The following is a 22,996-nucleotide window of genomic DNA, read 5'->3' on the forward strand; positions in this document are numbered from 1 at the left end:
GATGCTTGCTTCTTGGGGTGAATGGGTGGAGAGGGGAGGGGGCGTAGCTGCTGCTGTTGCTGTCGTGTTGAGTTGCCGCTGTGTTTATTTATACAAATTACAGCGAAATGCAAACAAAAAAATTTCCACACATTAAAAGTTTTTAGCTGTTGTATGAAAGCAAACTCACGTGAGTGCTGCTACAGCGACGTCAGCGCCAACGCCGACGTCAGCGTCAACGCCAACGACAACGACGCTGTCACTGACAGCAGCTACAAATATGTATACAAAATATTAGAAATACATAACAACAACAAGAACAAAAAGAAGGCAAAAAGAAAAAAAAAGGCGCGTATGGCAGATAAATCAGAGAAAAACCTAAAAACATTGAAATGAACAGCGAATGCCGCTTGCCGCAGTGCCGCACACACACACTTAAGCTAAGGCAGCTTATTCAGGTACAGCAACAAGCACACACACATACACACGTTCGCAAAAACTTAAACGTCAGCGCGCTGCCGTCGCATTGACGTAATAGCAAAACTATAGTACGGCGCGAGTAAATTAAAATAACACAAATAAATAAAACGACAGCAGCGACGCCGAGTGCCGGCTACCGATCTCAGAGTGAGAGCAAGCAATGAGTGAGAGCGCACAAGTGATAGCGTGAGAGAGCGGCGCAATTAAAAATATCAAATTGAACTTTGAGACGCAATGGAAAATGCCCAAAGGCAAAGGCTGCTGCTGGGCAATAGAACAATTGAGCGCCATTAGAAACGCCAACAACACCAACAACAAGAACGCAAGTGAGCTCATGAGAGCAGTTGCGAGAGAGACTGAGAGCTTAAAGCTAAGCTTCGTGTGCTCGCTCAATCGTTCGGCTGTTCGTGCGCTCGTTCGTTCGTTTGTTGAGTTTTGAGTTGCGCGCGCGACGACAAAAAAATGGTTGCCAAAAATAAAAGTTCAAAATGTGCACAGCACGCGGTAGCGGCCCCACTAAAAGAGAGCGCTGCTACTGTGTGTGAGCCCGAGAGAGTTACACATTGAGAGAGCGAGAGAGTGGTGTTGTCGGCAGCCACATGGCAGCATGGTTCGTTCTGAGCTAAGTAATGGTATCTGTATCTGTAGCGTGGTAGTATATCGCTGCTAGTCGCGTATCTGAGTATTAGCACCTCGTGTTGTTGTTGTTGTCGTTGTCGTTGTACATTTGCCCTAAGAACTGCGCTCTCTCAAACGAAACGCGTGCTCGCTCTCTATCACTCACTCATTCCACTCACTCTCCCATCTATTGCGAGTGTATTTTGTACACTTTGCAACGTGAGCGCGTGTGCCCAGTTCAGAGTCAGATGAACAGTCAAAGTTGTGTGGACGCAAATAACATACACGAATACAATAATACAAAAAACACACACTAAAATTCAAATAGAAAACGTATCAAAAAGTATAACAAATATTGCAAAAAATCATTATTAATTAATTGCGCACGAAACACTTAACAATGTTTGCATATTAAATCAACCAAAGTTTACGCGCAAAAGCCGCTCTCAAAAGAAAAAAAAAATTCGAACACAGCCGAAGCACGTGTGTTCAATAAGAACTTTAAAACGGCAGCAGCAAAAAAAAAAAAGAATCAGTTTTTTTCTTTTGCCTGACAACGACAACACTATTATACGCGAGTGTATGTGTGCGTGTAAGTGAGCTGTTCATAGTGCAAAAAGCAGCAGCAGCTATAAAACATTGCCAACAGCAGAAGCAGCAGCAAGTAAAACAAACAGTGCAAGGCAAAGACAAAAAAAAAAAGGAAGCACATCAAATCAGCTGACTCTTGCGCACTCTCTCCCACAAAGCTACTTTACTCTCGCAGTGTCGAACACTCTCCAACGCTCTCACACTCTCACTCTCTCTCGGTGTGTGTAAAGTGCATCCTAGCTGCAGCGGAAGCTTTGCTCGCACATTTTGTGTAGAGATTTCTTTTATATTGCTTCCGCGTCCTACGCGACCCTTCGAACTTCGAAAGCGCACTTGTATTCGTGTCTAACAGTGTGCGTCAGTCTTTGTGTGCGTGTATTTGTGTGTGTGTTTGTGTGCTCGCTCTTGTCACATGCGCGCTCAGTCAGCATAGACAGCAGCGTCGGCAGCAGAAGCAGCAGCAGCAGCGATAATAGCAGAGCGGCTACGTCGACGACACCCACAACGCCCGAAGACAGCGCTAAGCGAACAGTCGTCGTCAGGCAGCGGCAGCAGCAGCGTCAGCAGCAGCAGCAAAAATACAAAAACACGCCACGCGCTGAACAAAACAACACAACTACAACTACAACTGCAACTGCAACTACAACTACAATTTGACCACAACAAGGACAACACTCTAAAGCGAGCGACAAAAAAATCGCTAGAGAAACGCGCGCGCGACATTTTTGTGCAAAGTGCAAAAATTGTGAATTGTGCGAAAAATTGTGCGTGTGTCCAACCTATCTATCTATGTGTGTGTGACGCCTATGTGGTGTGTGTGTCGGTGAGCTAGCTAGCTGTCAACATTTTTCATCGATTTTCGGCTCCTCGTGTTTCGTGTGCTGACGCTCGTCGCCGTCGCCTTTGCCTTCGCCTTCGTCGTCATCGTCATCGTCGTTGTTGTCGTTGTCGTTGTCGTCGTCGCGACTTCCAAGCATCATCCGTGTCCTCATCCGTGTGCTTGTGTGTGAGTGACTGTGTGTGTGCGTGCGCGCGTGTGTGTGTGTGAGTGTAAATATACTACACACCCCCGCCCACACTCTGCTGCCCCCCGTCAAAACTCGATCAGGCTCAAAACAAAATTCTCTCTCTCACACTCTCTCTCTGTGTCTATAGCTATCTCTATCGCACGCCGGGCGCTGACACCCCCTCCACTCCACCCCCTCAACGATCCAGTTTAACTGTTATTAAGTTTGTAAACTACACGATAACTATGCAAATGCCATACTAGTGCTTTATGACTGTACAATAAAAATTCAACTACAAAAATAAAAACCAAAAAACACAAAAACCAAAACAAAAAAAGCAACGCAAAAAGCAATTGATTTTATTTTTAGTGCAACACCAAAAATAAAGCAAAGCAAAAGCAACGGAAAAAAGCCTATAAAATACAAATACAAATAAAATACGTTAAACGGTCAACAATTAAAACAAAAGAAAAGAAAAAAACGCATCGGCATTTGAAAGAACGCTATAAATAAATAACGCAATTAGCCAATGAAACAAAGTATCAACAACAGCAACAAAAACAACTTTAACTAAATTGCAACTGAAAACTAAAACTAAAAAAAAAAAAACTAAAACGAAACCAAAAGAAAACCAATCCAAACGTATTTTGTTGTTGATTTTATTTTATTATTAAATTGAATGTGCAGCATTCGCATGTTGTTGTTAACAATAAAAAACGCAAGAAACACACTTAAAAACACACACACACAAATTATAAAAATAAATAAATAAAACAAATAAGAAGAACAAGAACAAATTGTTGAATGAATTCGCGGTGCCTTTATTTATAGCGAGCAGCAGAAAAAATAATTAGAAATATATATATAAACGCTATAAAAGAGATATACGAAAAAAAGTAAAGAAAAATTATATTATATATATATTATATATTATCTAGTTGATAATCGATAATCTACAAGCATATTTAGTCAAGCAATAACGAACGTTAACGTGCAATATTTAAAGTTTACATTGAATTTAGCATAACTTAAAAAAACAAAAGTAATTCATTTTTTGTACATTGTGATTCCAAACAAACAAACAAAACAATTTATCGTTATAAACAACAAAACAAAACAACAAAACAAAAGTTAACGCAAATAAATCAAAAAAAGGAGAAGAAACGTTATTTTTTATTTGTTGCTATTATTAATTATCGCAAGCAATTCAAATAATTATTGTTGTGAGTCGGCTTTATGCCCCGTGTTGTAACCAATAAAAAACCAAGCAAATCAAATTGTGCAAAGCGATAAACAAACGCAACAAAAAAACCCTCGCAAAATACTTTGTTGAAATTCGTGTATAATCACAAAATTGAACACATTTTTATGAAAAAATGAGCGACAGGGAGCGATCGTCCCCAACACTGATCGAAACTGGTTTAAAAAACTTAATCGGCGGCCGTGATGGTAATTATCCACTGATCAGCGGCATAAATGGTAAGTCCCCTTTCGAGAGATACAAATGTATCTAATAGATGCGAATTGTAAATGTGCAAATAATACAGTTATTTATGCAACTGGACAAACCCAATAATAAAATGGAAATATGCAATAGAAATAATGTGTTCAATTGGGGGATTAGGAATATCTCAATCTGATTATAATTAATGAGTGTTTTTGATGGATTTATTTTATTTTTGTCGATAACTTTAAGTTTTATATTTCATATTTTTAACTTCTTTCATTTAAATCAACTATTTAGATGACTTTTTAATAGACAAATTTTGAAATTTTGGGGGTTTGCTTTACAACACATTCTTGGAAACTGTCTCTCGATTTATCTGACTAATCCTTATCGTTTGGTTATATTTCTCTACAATATTTTCTTGGACATTTTCTCTCGATTTATTTGCCTAATCAAATTCTTATCCTTATTTATGGTTTTTAAGTGCCGCTAGAAAATTTTCTTTTGCTTGTGCTATAAATCAATACATAAAATTGAAATAATGATGTGAATTCTTTACTATGATAATTTGTTTGGGTTATAAATTTTGAATATTCTTAAGATATTTTCTCGATTTATTTCTTAGTAAACTCAAACTGTAATATACAATTATTATCCTTATTGACGGTCCTTTAAATTTGTGAAAAGTGGCAAATACTTCAAACTAAAAATGTGAATACCCTACTCTGCTTATTTCTGTAGGGTATTCAATTTATGTTTGGGACATTCCCTCGATTAATACCGTTGACAAGTTAATTAGTTTGTTAAAATATAAATTTTTCTTGATGCGATTTATATTTATAAAAGAAATTCAGGAATTTCTCTGAAAAGGGTTTTAACAAAAATCAATAAAATATGAAAATAATGTTCTTATATTTTCAACCGCAAATACCGCACTCTGCTTATTTCTCCAGGGTATTAAAATATGCTTGGGACATTCCCTAGATTTATACGGAAAAGTTTATCTGTTGTATAAAGTCGTTAAACTTCTTGATGCGTTTAAAATTTTAAAAAAATATATAAGAATTTATCCGATAAGGTTTTTATCATAAATCTATAAAATATGGAAATAATGTTCTCATATTTTCAACTGCAAATACCGCACTCTACACATTTCTCTAGGGTATTAAAATATCATCAATTTTTTGATTCCAAAAATTGTTATTCATGGATTTTACATTTCTAAACATAAATCAATAAAAAATGTAGAAAATAAGTTTATCGTAAAAAGTGAATACCCCACTCTCTAGGGTATTAAAGTATTCTTGGAACATTCCCAAAATGTATGTCGTTGATAAGTTAATACGTCGTAAAAATTCGTTATTCTTCTTGATGCGTAATAAATTTATAATAAAAAGTGCTACAAATTTTCCAATAATGTTTTAAAAATAAATTAATAAAATATGGAAATAAATGTGATATATTTTTATCCGCAAATACCCAACTCTGAACATTTATCTAGGGTATTAAATTATTTTGCTTGGTTTATTCCCTTGATTTATACTGTTGAAAAGTTAATTAGTTGTATAAAATCGTGATTTAAATTTATAAAAAAAATTTAAGAATTTCTCTGAAAAGGGTTTTAACAAAAATCAATAAAATATGGAAATAATATTCATATATTCTTTTCCGCAAATACCCCACTCTGCACATTTCTCTAGGGTATTAAATTATTCTCAGGACATTCTTTCGATTGCTCAGCAAACTCAAGCCGCAATACACAAATCCTTATTGATGGCCTTTAAATTTCTAAAAAATGGCCAGGAAATTTTTTGCTGTTTGCTAAACATGTTTGTGCCATAAATCAAAATGAAAGCATTCGATTGGGGAGCATGATTTCCTTTTGGCCCAAAAACGAAAAAAAGTTAAGGAAAAATTCACATTCCCAAATCGATTTGCTTTGGCCATGTGCTTGAGTTAGTTGCTGATTAGACTCGAAGCTATTCAAAATACAACCACAACAATAACAACAACGAATTGAGTACCTGCACTTTTGGTGCAAAGTTCGAGGTGACATTAGAACGCGATTTAGTAAACGAATCACGAATTGATAAGGTTATTAAACCATTGACAACGCCAAGGGCACTTTTTAGTTTCATTTACTATGCGAGGCAATAAAATCTGTTTTCCTCTTTTTTTGTTGTATTTGATTTAGTTACAAATGCTAAATGACAATTGAAGGTACTTTGTAAAGCGGAAGCAGCTACACTGAAAAACAAAGTAATAAAATCTAGATTTTAGTACTAAGAACTTAATTTTATTATTTTGTATTTCAAAAAGTTTTGATATAAAACCAAGTTCTCATTATTAAGAGTAAAAATGAAAGATACTGAAGAATGTGTTCGAAGCAAAATAGTGTGGTATTATTATTAAAATATACCAAAAATATACCACAAAAATACTAAAATATATCAAAGACTATATTTGGTATATTGAATAGTACTACATTCAAAATATACCATAGAATGTAAAATATACCAAACTGTCAACCTAAATCTAGTATTTTTGGTCATACTTTGAGAACTTGACATTTTTCAGACTAACTTTTATAATACCATATTCAACAAATATACCAAAAACAACAACCACAATACTGAAAGATACCGAAGTATCATAATTAGTATAAAACTAAAAGATACCGAAGGCTGTATTTGGTATTTGGATTTTTTACTATCCTAGATATATACTATAGAGTACAAAATATACCAAACTATCAGCCAAGGCAATTAAGATCCGATTGCTGTAAAGATTTTATGCCATACAAAAGAAATTCTAAAAATGTATTTCAAAAAAATACTTTCACAATATTTAAATACTTTTCTTAACAACAAATATTTATATTAAAGTTGAAATTTTGATTTTAGAACCTCGTCTTTTTTTCAGTGTAAATTTATCTCTCTCTCTCTCTCTCTCTCTCTCTCTCTCTCTCTCTCTAACTCTATCTTTACTCCCATCTCTTTTTCCGTTTGCAATCTGCATTTTATGCGCCATCATTTTGGCATTTTCCAAGCAATTTCACTCAGTCGGCAATTTTGTGCGTTGCCAGCAGAATTTTGCATATGGCGAAATAATTGCAATTTAAGTGACATTTAGCCTGGACTATGTAGCAACTGTACCACAGCACTAGAACACAGCACACTACACAGCAGCAGAAGAAACAGCAGCAAAAGTCGTAACCAGAAATCAATAGCATAAAAACGTGTAAAAGCAAAACGAGAAAATGCCATTAAAAAGTGTCATAATCGGTCAGCATAATGAAGAGTAGAGAGAGGGCATAGAGAGGGTGCATAGGGAAGGGGAACATGTACAGCGAGGGGGGGAGGGGGGGAGGGAAGGAGGCGACTTTGCCTCGTCGACGTCTTGTGCATTTTTTTCGTAGTTTGCTTTTCGGCCGTCGTCTTCGATTTGTTTCATAAATCAATAAGCGGAAACCAAGCAATTGAAGGTGGCAACCCTCGTCGCCTCCCCCCTCCTCTTTTCCCCTCTCCCCCTCCCTTCCACTTGAGTTTACCAAGTTTAATTTATTGTAGCATAATTTTCGAGTTAGTCGCGTTATCAAGTACATTGCGCATACGCCGCGTGTGTTAACAAGCGCTTGATTACCGCATTAAAAACTTGTACAAAAAAGAACACACAATGTTAGACAAATAAATACTACGAACTGACGACTGATAAGAAGGCACTTTTTTTTGTTTTTTTTTTAGTACCTTGTCTACATCTTTTTCTAGTTTTTGAGGTTGATGCGAGCGGTCAACTTGATGATTAGAAAAATTAGCTATTTTTTTTCTTTTTAGTGCTGGTAAATCTTACATGAACATGCAGATAAGATAGGCTCGAGTTGTTTTAGCTGTTAAGAAGCATTTCGAGATTGGGCCACAGTGGAATTATGTGTGGCACAGAGAGAGAGAGAAAGAGAGAGAGAGAGAGCGAACGTTGTGGTTTAAATCAGAGCAGAGCTAGAATTATTATAATTTAATGCCAAGTGGCTGTTAAATTACATTTACGAGTGCGCGATGACTTTTGCTTGGCAACGTGCAAAGAAACCAAATGCAAATGTACAGAGAAAAATATTTCTATTATATTATTTTTGCAAAACTAAAAATGTAAATTCTAAATGCAACGCTCTAAGTTTAATATGAGTATGAAAAATATTTTTAAATGTTCTTTTGATTAATGATCATTTTTTTTTTTTTATCTTTAGAGAACAAATGTATATACATAAGTATTTAGTAACATCCAAATTCTAAAATACTTTAAAGCAAATTCAATTTGAATTAGAAAAGACTTTAAATATTGTTTATTTTGTTTTCTAAACTTATTCATTGACATATTTATTGTATGTAACAGTTTTGTGATTTTCTGTATTCATTTTAGTACATCATATTGATACCAAAAAATGTATATAAAGTAGATACATAATTGGTATAAAAAAATCTATGTATAATTGTTGTTGTAATATCATATCCTAGAAATATACCAAAAATATACTACATATACTAAATTATACCGAATGCATTATTTGGTATATTGATTTTGTAGTATATTCCTCATAAATACTAAAAGATACAGAAGTCTTAATTTGGTATATTAATACTGCAGTACATTCAAAATATACCATGGGCTACTAAAATATACTAAAGCAATATTTGTTATATTGATAAAGTACTACATTTAAAATATACCATAGTGTATAAAATATACCAATTTGTTAGCCAAAGCAATTAAGACCCAATTGCAGTAGGTATTTTTTGTCATACGAAAGCATTTTTGAAGAATGTATTAAAGAGAAAATGCTTTTACAATATTTCAATATTTTTCGCAACAACAAATATTTAAACTTGAGTTTGTTTTGTTGCAAACTGAAATTGCATTTCATTAAAGTTGAAAAGAAAGTTTTTAACTTTTTCTTGGATTGCTTAGATTTGTTGACATTGATTTTCTGTGCTGCTTTAGTACAAAAATTGAAGAAAAGATATCCAAATGAAGACTGAAATTAATAAGAGTTCAATGATAAATTGATACATTTTTAAATGGTTTATATTTGTTGACTTGTAAAATAAACATATTCAACAATTTTTATACAATTTTGTATAAAAAAAATATATTTTTCAGTAATTCTTTATTTTGATCACTTAATTTTAACTTGACAGAGCAAGAAATGCATTTAGAGTTTGTGATTTATTCAACTCTGTTTTATTTTCTGTCTCTGTATGCAAAACTGCATTTAATAGTTGCTTTTTTTTGTGAGAGAGATTTGCGTGTTAAAGCTGTGCATGTTTGCATAAACCAGACAGAGAAACAGACATCGACTGAGGGCTATTGGCAACCAGGCAGCCAAAAAATAAAATACAAAAAGAAGGAAATTTGTTTGCCATCATAAACAAAGCGGGCAATCGATGCCGATGTTGATGTTGATGCCACTTGGCGAGTCAACTGCCAATTAACAGTTGTTGTTGTTGTTGTTGTTGCAATTGTTGATTATTGATTGCAAATTGGCTGCTAATCATTGAATGGCATAAGCACACACACACACACACACACACATTCCTCCATCCATCCATCTATTTGTTGTGACATAATCGCACTTAATGGCTGCACACACGTCGCCTCTTCGCTCATCACTCTTCACCTTGCCCCCCCCTACAGCTAATAAAACTTGTCATATTGATAAGCGAAAAAGGAATGCGAATGCGACTGCAATCGAACACACAATTCGATAAGGCAAAAGTGTTGAATTCACTTTGCTTTTGCATAAAAGTATCTTGCGGATTGCCTTCAGCCCTTTTTTTCGCTCGCTCGCTCAGCTTCCTTGGCAATTAAAAGTTTTAATTGAAAATGTTCAAGGCACATAAAAGACACATTTGAGTTGCAAGTTTACCTGAGTGTGAAATCTCATTGATAAATCAAACAAATGACGCCATGAGAACAAGCTTCAGCTCATCATAAATCACATAAAACAATAAAAAGTGCTGGGAGTGTAACATCGAAGAAGGCAAAGGGAGCGGCAATGAGTTGCAAATTTGTTTAATTTAGCTTTAAGCAACTGCATTTAAACATTGCTCAACATTTTTGCCTGTGTTTGCTGATTTCAATCTGTTGCGAAACATTTAAGCACACTGAATATTATGACAAGTTCATTTGCATAAAACTTAAAGAACTATTAAGATTAAAACAAAAATTCAAACATGTCTCGCACATGTTTTCAACTCACTTTAAAGTGCAGAAGTTGGCAAATAAAATTTATTATTTAATGAGATTTAAATGCTCGAGATATATTTTAAAAGATTTTTTACACTTGAGTTGATCGGAGTGTGTTTAAGGATTTTGAAATGTTTGAAAAGAATAGAAAAGAAAATCAACCAAATATATTATTTAGCGAGATTTAAATGCTCGAGAAATACTTTAAAAGAATTTTGATGCAGTTGAGTTGAATAGAAAAGAAAATCATTTAATAAAGACAACTTGATTCAAATCGAATTATAAAGAAAAATTTATTTCACATGACTGGATCTATTTCAAAACATTTCAGAAGAAATACACAGCTTAATTATTTAGTAGAAATATTTTAATTTAATTTCATTGCAAGCTGATGAAAAATATTTAATTATTAAAAAGAGTTTATTACACATGAGTGGATTCTTGTCTGTTAAGAAGATAGAAAATTTGATATAAAAGAGTTGCTTGTTAAATAAAACATTTTAAATTATAAAGAGCAGACTAAAAAACACTTAAAAATAAACGCAAATTTAAAGACGAAATATAGAACAATAAATAAATAATTGAGATCAATGCAAATGCAAGTTTGAGAAGTATTTTACATTATAAAGAGAATTTATTACCAGAAATAAAACATATACAAAATACAATGTGTATTTCTAATGGATTAAAATTCTTTTCAAGTTTTGGAATTATTTTAAATTACTAAATTTAAATGAGATTTAAATGAGTTGAACAATTGAGAACAATTCTGCTTAAAGCATTAAAAGAAATAAAAACAAATTTTATTATTAGAAGAAAAACTAAATTCAAAGTAAATGGATTTATTTTAAAGTTTTGGACATATTTACCTTTAGTATTTATTACTAGTAAAACAACGTAAGAAATAAATGAGTTCAACTATGAAACAAATTAATAAAGAATTTATTACACATCATTCAATACAAAAGACAAATTATAAATAGAATTTATTGCACTTGAGCTAATTTAAGCTAATAATAATAATTGAGCTAATAATATAAAAATACAAAGTAGAATTGTTAAATGAAGATAACTTAATGGAAATTCATTGCAAGCTTCAACAATATTTAAAACTAAGAAGAGAACTTATTACACATGACTTGATTCAAAGGGAAATGCAAAGTATAATTAATTAGGAAATACCTTAAGTTATAAATAGATTTTCTTTAGCATGACTTCTTCTTAGTTTAATACTATTCAAAGTTGTCATAAATATTCAAAAGTGAATGCCAAGAAAAATGGTTTATATGAAATCTAAATCTTTGAGAAGCTTAAGAAACATTTTAATTAACAATAAGAATTTATTACGCATGACTTGCTCCTAGATTTCACAAACATTTAAAAGACAATCATTATTTTAAAGGTTAATTCAATTGGAATAGTTTAGAAGCATAAGAAACATTTTAATTAATAAAATGCATTTATTACACATGAGTTGTTTCTAGTTGAGCACTTAAGAAACATTTCGCAAATGTGTAAAACAAAAATACAAAGTATAATTACTTAATATAGATTGTGAATTCATTGCAAATTTGTTAAAGATTTGTAATAATTTAAACGAAACTAAATTCGAAGCATTTGGTGAAAAGTCAGTGGACCTTATCAAGGTTGTGTTAGAATTATTTTCAACACATTTTCTAGAATTGTATATTTTTTTGTGGCTATTTAAAGTGCTTCGTTTCACGCTGCGTATGCGTTATATTGCCGCATTAATTATACGAAATATTCAAAGCAAAACAAAAGACGCCATCAGCAATGAGAATGAGACTTTTGCACTGACAAAGTGTGAAAAATATTTTCATAATCTTAATGTTGCATGCAAGCAACGAGGGGGTTAAGAAGGGGGGAGGGGGTTGGGAAGGGGTTGTCTATCAAGAAAAATGAAAATTGCAGCGTTGTGTGAATTTGTCAAGCGAAGCAGCAACAGAAGAACAACAACAAAAAAAAGATGAGCAGCTGATGCTCATTTCTCGTGCACAGTTTTTGTGTGTGACAAAATGCGGTCAAACAATTTGTTTGTGCAGCTATTATAAACACACATCCAACTCGCCACATTTTCTAGTCAAATTTCAACGTTTTGGCCAACTGACAGCTGGGACAATGTGTCAGCAAGCAGCAAGAAGCAAGAAGCAAGCAGAAGGCAGCAAGCAGCAGGCGAAGCCCAAGCGCTGGCGAAATTGTTTAATCAATGCCACACAACCCAAACTCTTTAAACAAAAAAGCTAAACTAAACTAAAAAAAATGCCAGCAGGGCATTTACACAAACACACACACACACTTAGAGTGAGAAAGAGAGAGAGAGAGAGCAAGGACGAGCACAAACAATGGCAACTTTTGTACCTGTGTGAGGCCAAAAGCAAAAAGAAAAGCAAAGCAAAAGCTAAGCGTAGGCAAAAAAAAAACAAGTAAGAATCTTGCTCGACTGTGAGATACCCGCTACATGTTCCTAATTATGTGATATTAACATTAATAGTAAAATATACCGAAATGTATATACTTAATAAACGATGCGTATTATTATTTAAATCTAACAATTTAATATACCAACCAATATGGAAATATACTCACATATATATTTAGTATACCAAATAAAGATATTGAGAAAATTTGTAAATATATACTTTCATATTTATGTATCTGAATGTTAGAGTATTATCATTTAAATATACCATAATGATATACCGAAAAAATACTGAAATTTATTTATGGTATTGGTATTTCTAGGTTATAATCATTTAAATGTACCAACTTAGTATACCGAAATATACTGTAATATACCTAAATGTATATTTGGTCGATGTATATAGTACGACATTTGCATAAATATAACAAATAAATATATTGAGAAAATACCTATATATACCAAAGAGTATATTATCATATTTATGTATATGAAAATGAAACAATACGGTATTATTTAAATATACCATATTAATATACCAAAAAAATACTGAAATATACCGAAATTTGTATTTGGTATTGTGTTATATGACTAGTGGGGTATTATCATTTACTATACAAAAAAATACTATCATATTTATGTATAAGAAAGTGAAACAATACGGTATTATTTAAATATACCATATTAATATACTGAAAAAATACTGAAATATACCGACATTTGTATTAGGTATTGTGTTATATTACTAGTGGGGTATTATCATTTACTGTACAAAAAAATACTGTAACATACCTAAGAGTATATTTAGTATATTGATATACCAAGTGCTTTCATTTATGAACTTTTAGTTCTATCTCTTATAGTCTCTGACTCTGACATACGACAGACATTCATGCTTATATCTTCAATGCAGATTAAGTATATAAATACTTTAAGGAATCCTTTTGCCTGGCACAAACTTATAATACCCTTCCACCCCGTGGTTAGCGGGTATACAAAAGGCAAAAAAAATCAAATTAAGGTTAAATACCACAAAGCGAGTATCACACACACACAAACACACACACACTAGAGTGTGTAGTTATGCCTTAAATCCAAAGTAAGCCAAAGCATGCAGCAGACTTACACCCACACACAAACACACACACACACACTCACACGTGCGCTGCTGGCGGCGGCGCCTGAAAGCAGGCAATACATTTTGGCATTTTGTGCTGCTTGTTGTTATTATTGATATTGTTGTTGTTGCTGTTGCTTGTTGTTGCTGCTGCTTCGTTTGTTGTAGTTAAAGGCTCCGTAGGCGTTGCCGCCGGAATCGTGTTGGCAAAATGATGGACAACAACAGCAACAGCAACAACAACAATGAAACAGCGGCAGGAAGTTGAAAACAGTCACGAAAGCGCTGCGCGCAAAAAAAAGGGCACTAAAAATACTCCAAACAACAAAAAGAAGAGCAAATAATAATAACAACAAGAAGCGACAGAAGCGACAACAACAAATCAACATTAATAATAAAATCCATAAATGAAATAATGTGCGTTGCGACTTCATTTGTTTGCGCATGACGTCAAAAAAAAGAAAAAATCGAGAAGGAAAAGAAAACACTGAAATAAAATGAAATAAATACAATAAAAATAAAAACGGGCAAAATAAGGACATATACGGGAAGTGGCCGAAAAAAATCGAAGTACAATGGGCCAAAATACTTTTGTTGAACTTTTGCAACCCCCCAGCCCACACTCTCCCTCCTTCTCCACCCCCTGCAGCCTTCAGCTGTGTCTCTGCTCGACTCTACTCGACACTTTTAATGGCTCTCTGTGTGTGTGTGTGTGTGTGTGTGGCCCGGCACGAAACGACAACACAGTCAAACGACACACAGACCCACATAGCAATCGGCCTCCTCCCCACTTTAGTACCCCCTCTCCACCCCCCTCTGCTCCTTACTTGTCCCGAACATGTGTTGGTTGTAAACAGGAAGCAAAGCCGAAGCAGCTTAAAGCATGCTTTCTGGCCTGGCGAATTCGCACGCTCTCTCTGTCTCACTCTCTCTTTCTGTCACTCACTCTCATCTCTCTATCTCGCTCGCTCACTGTTGTGTGCCCGGCTAGGAGCATGTTGCAAATGTCAAAGTAGCAAAACCCGGAAATTCGAAGGACATGTTCGAAAAGGCTGCGAGAATACAACGACGCCCACAACAGCAGCGAACGCCTACACAAAGCACACCGAAAGAGAGAGAGAGTGAAAACTCTACACAAAGTGTAGACATGCGCAGTCAGACTCTCTCTCTCGCTCTCTCTCTCTTTTTGGAGCCTCTCTCGCCCTTTGTTTTTGTTTTATTGATGCTTCTGCTTTTGGCCTCGCTGCTTCAGCTGCTGTCGTAATTGTTATTGTCTTATTCTACGCCGGTAATACACACACACACACACACACACACACACACACACACACACACACACACCTCCACACTTATAGAGTACACTATAAAGTGAAGGAAGAGAGGGAGAGAGAGAGAGAGATACTTAATGTGTAAATGTAAGTCAACGTTAAGCGTCTTAAGCCAAGTTAGCGTCCTACGTGTGTGCGACCAAAATACACACACATAGAACGAACAGCTCTCTTCTCTTCTTCTTCTTCTCTACACAGTGGGAAATAATTAATCCATTTGGGATTCAAACGAAACGACTCGAATCGAATCGCAACGATGCGTTCCCTGAAGTAAATAAATCATGCTAATACTGACAACATCGAGTAGCTTCATAGATAAGCATTTCATTTGGCTTCCGAGATGAATTTGAATCAATAAACTACTTAAATAGTGCATTGATTTAGGTTATTAAAAGAGTTATTAATTCGCTAGTCCAATTTGTTCTCTCTAAGAATAGGTTTATAATCTCGTTTTAACAAATGCTTTTTCTTTTTGTCTATATTCGATTATTATTATATTAATTTGCAAGTAAAATTTGTTTTAGTTTAGTTTTTTATATACAAAAATAATTTTTTCATATTCGATTGAAGAAAATAATTTTAAGAAGATTTTTTATGCACGTTTTTCTCGTTCGCTTTAAAAAATTAATTTTCTCTTTGTCTATATAAAATTGTTGTTATATTTATTGGTAAATAAAATTAGTTTTTGCCAATTATAACAAATTTTCTCTTTCATATTCCATTTAGGAAAAGAATTTTATAATGATTTCATACATTATCTATATGAAATTGAAATTTATATGCCAGCTAAATTTTAGAGCTGTTTAATATACATATATTCTCTTCTCTTTCTTTTGGTTTACGAAATACAATTTAAAATACATCCCATTTCGTGCTTCTCTTAATTCATCTCATATATTTTATGATATGTTTAATGAATTTATTGGTTTCTCCAAGCGAATTAAAATTGTTTCGTGAGCGCAAATTCTTGCTTTCTGCATTTACCTATCTAATGTATAGAAAGATTTATTATTTATTTTACGTGCCGTTTAGCAAAAACATTTCACAAAATCAAATAAAATTTAGTTTATATATAAAGACAAATTTTTGTGATATTAAAATTGATATAATATGTTTTTTTCTGTGTTTATTGCAAGAAATTCGTTTTATTGCAACTTTAATAAATTTATTGGGGCATCTAAATAATGATTTTTTATTGACTTATGAAATAAATTTTTGGTATTTTAATATTATGTGTTTCTTTTAGAATTTTATTTCTTCTTTTCTTTTTCTATATAGAATTAGCATTCATTTGCAACAAATATTAATTTATATTTAAAGATTTAGAAATTATTCTTTTTATTGACTCAAGAAATGCATTTTTAGTATTTACATATTCTTTTAAAATTCTATATAGAATTAATATTCATGTCTATATATGTTAATATTTAAAAAGTATTATATTATTTTTTTATCGTCTTAAGAAATACATTTTTAGTATTTAAATTTTCTTTTGGGGTTTCTATTTAGAATTAGAATAAGAATAAGTATTTTTTTCATATATATTTTCAACAATGAATTTAAAGCTAGCTTCTTTTCTCACAGTGTATCTCTGTTTTGACACTGTGTATTAGCCCCGAAGAGGATTTGCCTCTCTACCCCTCTCCGCCCCTCTTCTCCTACGTTGCCACAAAACTACGTGTAGACCCTAAAACGGTGTGTGATTTGCAGCGCGTGTTTAAATTATTAACTAAACTTAGCAAAGCAGCCCGTGTTTAGCTTTTTTTTTTATTGAACTAGTTGAAAATCTTTGAGACGCGTCACGAGTTTCAGTTTAACAGCCAACGAAAATTGCATGTTCACAATTTGTTTAGCATTTCGTTAGCTGTGCTCCGAAGTTTTCGCGTTGTTTGTTTTGCGAATTTGTCAGTTAGCGAGTCTGTTACGTTTTATTACCGAAAGATGTTTGCACTAGATGATGAAATTATCTGACGACGTAACCGTGTTTTTTTTGCCATAGATAAATCTGCTGCACACAGTGCGTATGCGTGTTCAAATATTACTCATACGTAGGGCGGAGGGTAAACAAGCACTTGATGGACTTAACAAGAGAGATGTTACACATCCTTGGCTCAAGGTCTGCCTTCGGCATTAAGCATACGCACTGTTGTGCTGTGCGATTAGCAGCAAAGTTTAATTAAAAATAGAAATACGCGACGCCAATCGCAATCACGTAATTGCGATTTGCACCCTTCAGGTCAGAATGGCAAAAAAGCACATTAAATATAAGTTGCGAATCATAATCAGCTCTCTGACGTACGCGCAGTGATCAAGTGATGATGAGCCAAGAATAAACAAAGATTCTATATTGTATATTTTTGAAAATTGTTGTGCATATTTTTAGTGAAAGCTATTTCAAAATGCGGCTCAACTCAATTGAGAAACATTTGCAGCAAACATGCAAATGCAATTTGGAACAAAAAGCAGTTCCCCTCCTCACTTTCCCCTCCTTTCGTTTGTGTGTTTCTCATGCTCCACGCCCACGCAGCTAATTTACCTTAAAATTCATTTAGAATTTTTCATTTTCATTTTCAATTCTTTTTTTTAATTGCCAAATATTTTGTGTACAATAGAATTTTGAGTCTGTACATGAAATATGTACAGCACTCGCTGTGTGTGTGTGTGGCTGTGTTTTCAGATGCTCCCTATAGATATATGCTAGATATATACATTTTAGTTCTTTTCAACGTTTCGCGTTTTTGCTGACGCAACTTTGAATTGTTTTTAAATAGTTGGCATAAGACGCATCAATTAGCAGCTTGCTGATGTCTTTATTCGAAAGACAGACACTAATGGGTATCTCTACTCTAATATCTCACAGGGTATGTGCGTAGTCGAGCAGGCTATTCAATTTAATACGTATACGCATCGTTGGCCTTAATTGCTGCAGCACCGGAAAAGAGCATTGCAAATGTATTAAAAAAAAATTTGTGCTTTGCGGCTTTTTTCTGATAACATTCAGGGGCGTGGCAAAACTGTAATAAAAAGAGAGGTGGGCGGGGGCGAGACTTTGCTGCTGAAAGATTCGCTTTCATTAAGGAAAACAATCGAACGATTTACGACGACGTCCACGATTAGCACTTCTTGGAAATGCGTCTATCAACAAGTTTACTTTATATACTGTATATTGATATGGTAGTGCATCATCGACTCATATCGTATTACTTATTTTACGCTTTAGCTATATATTTTTGCTGCTGTCCACTTTTAAAAATTTTTGTTTGTTTGCTTTTTGCGCTCGTTTGTCAAAGCGACTCAATTTTTTTTGTACACAAACAATTAAGAATTGCCACTGCGATGGGATATCTATATATACTATATACTGTATATACAATATACTTTTGCTTTATCGATAATGTTTACGATAAAATGCGCATAAATCAAAATTGCAAGCATTGCAAATTTCGTTTGTATACTTTTCCGGCTGTTGCCGAGTTGAAGGCGTGTACTTGTTCTTTATACTCGCTACTGACAGGGTAGAAGGGTATAATGTTGGTATATTTTGTAGTTTATTGTATATTTTGAATGTGAAAGTATATCGATTTACTAAATGGATTAGTTGACAATTTGGTATATGGTATTATATTGATATATAAAATTGCTTAGGTTCTTAATATGGTATATTTTGTAGTCTATGGTATTTTTTAAATGTATTAGTCTATCGCATAGTATATTTATTGGCAATCTGGTATACTGTAATATACAAATAAACCATGGCGTTGGTTGTTAGTCTGGTATATTTTATTTTTTCTCTACGGTATATTTTGAATGTTGAAGTAAACGATATACAAAATATACATTTTAGTATATTTCAGTGTTTCGTCAGTATATTAATTTGCTATATTGCAATGATAATAATCTCTTATGTCTTTTATTAAAAAGTAGTAATATATTGATATACCCAAATATGCATTTCAGTATATTTGGTATATTTATTTTATATATTCATATAGTAATATGGACTCTCTTTCCTAATTAACACGCATAAGAAAATCAATAAAATATACAATTCGGTATATTTTTGCAGTTTTTGGTATATTTAAGTATATTTTTGGTATATTAATTGCGTATATTCATATGATAATAAACACTCTTTTGCTTTTATTAAAGCTTAGTAGTATATAAATATACCAAATACACATTTCGGTATATTTCATTATTATATTCAGTATATTAACGAAGTATATTTTATAGTATCCAACTATTTTGTTTTTATTGAAAAAGCATACCGGATATCTCAAAGTCGAGCAGCTTTCTTACTTCCTGTTTTTTTTTTGTCGGGATTATTGAGCAGCATTTAGCTGCTAGTTTGTTTAATTGAAAACTCGACCAGACTGTAAACAAACGATTAAAGAGCTTAACGGTGGGCGTAGGCAAAAACAATGAAATTTATTGTTGAAATTGAAATACGAGCAGGAAGAACAGTGTCTAGAACTTTAAAGACACAGCATAATTGCCACCACAGAGAATTGTTGTAACAAGTTTATCGATCCCAGAGTATTTGCTAAAAAGTCATTTGTGTCATGTGTCTGAAACTGTCATTAGACAAAGTCAATGTGGGTAAACTGTACGTATACGTGATATGTACGTGATGTGTGCGCAGGGTGGCAACGATTTTCATTGAAAACTGAACTGAGCAACAAATGAATAATTCATTAGCCTATGGACAACAAAGTCCTGCGACATGGATTGTTGGCCATAACTGAAAGATGGCCCACAATTGTTCTTCATTGGCTTTTGTGTCTTTTGTCTTTTTGTGGCTGCATAATTGATGATTGTCATATGCGAGAGACCGAAAGAGAGAAGGGGAAAGTAATACAATGATGGTGTCTATAAAATATGCAGCTAAATGTTTGTGCCCATTTACAAAACAATTTGTCCAAAATGCCAAAGACAAAGGCAAAAAGCTAAAGGCATGCAGCCGGGGATCATTAAGTTAGTTGGCTTTAGTTTCTCATTTTGATTTTTAGTCGCTTTGCAATTAGTTTTTCTCTGCTTGCATTCGCTTGACATTTCGACTCGATGTTGTTGTTGTTCGTACTCGTTCTGTTAAATGACATTTCTATTTCTTCAAGTAAACTCACACAAATACGAAAATTTTGGCTTTAGTTTCAGTTTGTTTTTTTTGTCGTTTTTCGCTTCCCTTTGCTTTGCTTTGTCGACTTTGTCGTCGTCGTCTGCCACTAATGTGGCGTACATTTTTTGGCCAACACTTTATCAAGATGGCAGACGCCTTGGCATGCGGCCAAAAGCAATGCACAAACCTATAAAATGCTACCTAGCCATTAATGTTGAGTGAGAGAGTCCTGACTATAAAGGACAACTTCTGATCAAAAGTCAACTGGCCTCAACTTGAAAGTTAAGCCTAATTGCAGCCAGAGCAGCAGTCGAAGCAGTAATGCAAATTGTGTGCTCTGCAAAATTATGACTCAGCAGCGCCTTCGCTTGTGGGCGTGGCTAGCACACAAGTATACGTAGTTTAGTATATTACGTATACGTAGCTGGAAAGCGAAGAGCAAAAGCGCAGAGTGTGCTCTTAGCATTCTATTGCTAATGTTTCAACTCGGCATACCTAATAGATTACACCCCTTTGCGTTCTCCTCCCCCCTCTCTCCGCTCCCCTCTCCCCCTTTCCATGTCTTGCCATTTGTCGCAACCTTCAAGCACATTTAGACGTCATCCATTTCACATTTCTCATTTCTCATAAATTTGTGTGCGAAATCCAAACGATTTGTTTTTCCTTTTTGATTTTTCTCGCTGTTGTTGATTTCAAGTTTTGTTAGTTTTCTATATAGTCTGTGTGTGTGGTTTTTGGTTTTTATTTCTAATGCTTTTTGTGGCGCTTTTCGTGATTTTTGTGATTTTCTGTGCTTGCTCTGTGGTATTTTTCCACCACAACGACAACGACAACGACACAATCACATCCCCTGGTTAAAGGTATTTGTTTTGGCCATTTTCGTTCTTGCTCGCAAATTAAATTTAGCCGCATTTTTGTCTAATTTCTTCGTTTTCGATTTCTCAGTCTCAGTCTCCGATTTTTTGGCGTCGCTTTTAGCGCGCGTTTTTGTTTTTGCTTTTATTTGCTGTTGGCTCATTGACATTTGCCTTATTTTCCACACCTCTTCCCCCATGCTCTGTCGCAATTTTGAATCACATTCTCAGGCATCTGCATCTGCGGCTGCAACGTCACGAGTCATGTGCACGCTGCTTGCAGGCGGCTGTGGCATGCCACAGAGCAATTTGATTGCTTTATGAGCCAAAGCAAAGAGAGCATCAAATAAAAGACTCTCAAGGCCGTTTGATAAGATATTCGCCAAGCAACAGCGATTCTGCAGTCTGATTCACATTTATAGCAAATTACATTTAATTTTTTAATCTGAAAAGCAGACTAAGACTGAGAGAGAGAAAGTCAGGCAACGAGCCAAGTTTAAACAGCAGCTGTGGCCCCCAAATGTATGCTAAGCTTTGCTAAATGGCAACTGCCTTGAACTCTAATTGACGCTCATTAAGTCTTTTTGCTGCAGAGCTGCAAATATTTACATTTAAATTGCGACCGCCAAAAAAATTTGAAGCACATGTTAAAGTATTAACATTTACGCATTCTAAATAAAGTATAAATCAAAAGATTTTTCTAACCTCAGTCATATTTTAGTCGATGAATTTAAAACATGAGCATTTAAATTTAAATAACAACAGCCTTATTAGGCATATGTTAAAGTATTAACATTGACGTAATGTAAACAAATTATATATCAAAAGATTCTTTAAATGTGTGTCGTATTTCAGCCGGTGAATAAGAACAGGTATTAATAACGAGACTAATTCGGACTCGTACCATTTACTTGTAAATGACAGCAGTCCAAAATGTAAAGCACATATTAAAGTATTCAAATTTATAAAAAATAAATAAAGTATCAGTCAACATAATTTTGAAACCTCACCCATATTTTAGACTTTAAATAAAAAAGGGCTGTAATAACAAGATATATATGGACTTCAACCATTTACATTTAAATAACAGAAGCAAAAATATATAAAAACAGATTAGATGCAATGTTAAATTGTTAAACAAAATGTTTCATAACAGCTTTTTTAAAATTTTTCAATACTTTTGGAGATAAGCAAAGAACGCTCATTATAGAAATAATTAGAAGGAATGTTATATGTAAGTACTTGCACTTGAACAAGTTTTATTCAAAATTACAGCCGTCCAAAATGTTAACTAACATACAATGTTAAGGTTATCTGAGTTATCAGATATCTGTGTGTCATAATTTGATAACAACTTTCATAAACGAAGCCTGTAAAAAGTATTAAAATCACTGCAAGGAAAATGTTAAGTTACATACAATGTTAATGTTTAACATTTTTTGTTATAATTTGTCTACAGATTCCTTGAAGATTATCTTTGTTTGAGGCTGTTAATGTTAACTTTATTACATTCATGTTACGGCAGCTAAAACGAACATACAATGTTAAGTAATTAACATTTTTGTTTTTGTTGAAATTAGTCAGAAGCTTCCTTGAACCTCACCCACATTTTGAGACTATAAATTAAGACGGCTCACAATAAATAAACGAGTGAAATCACAAAAAAATGTTTCTCAATCTACGTAGATAGCAGATGTCCCTGAGATAGATCTCCAAGAAGAATAAATAAATATGTTGCTTTCATATATAGTATATAGTATAGAGATGTGTGTCCCTAATCCC

The 22,996-nt window shown here is 33.7% G+C and overlaps 1 protein-coding gene across 5 annotated transcripts in view; it reads left to right on the plus strand.

The window, feature by feature from the left end:
• The first annotated feature begins 1,322 nt into the window (after positions 1-1,322).
• The window catches only part of LOC132792349 (hepatic leukemia factor), a 72,837-nt gene continuing 51,163 nt past the window's right edge, over positions 1,323-22,996 (plus strand). For 2 of the 5 annotated variants that reach the window (XM_060801675.1, XM_060801677.1), the window contains exon 1: positions 1,323-4,154. In XM_060801675.1, the coding sequence (XP_060657658.1) occupies positions 4,052-4,154 (103 nt within the window). In that variant the 5' untranslated portion in view covers positions 1,323-4,051. The remainder of the gene's footprint in view (positions 4,155-22,996) is intronic. The other 3 variants (XM_060801679.1, XM_060801674.1, XM_060801678.1) reach the window with 3 other exon arrangements.

Source organism: Drosophila nasuta, chromosome 3 (genome assembly GCF_023558535.2).
Source record: "Drosophila nasuta strain 15112-1781.00 chromosome 3, ASM2355853v1, whole genome shotgun sequence".
NCBI classification, from domain to species: Eukaryota; Metazoa; Arthropoda; class Insecta; order Diptera; family Drosophilidae; genus Drosophila; species Drosophila nasuta.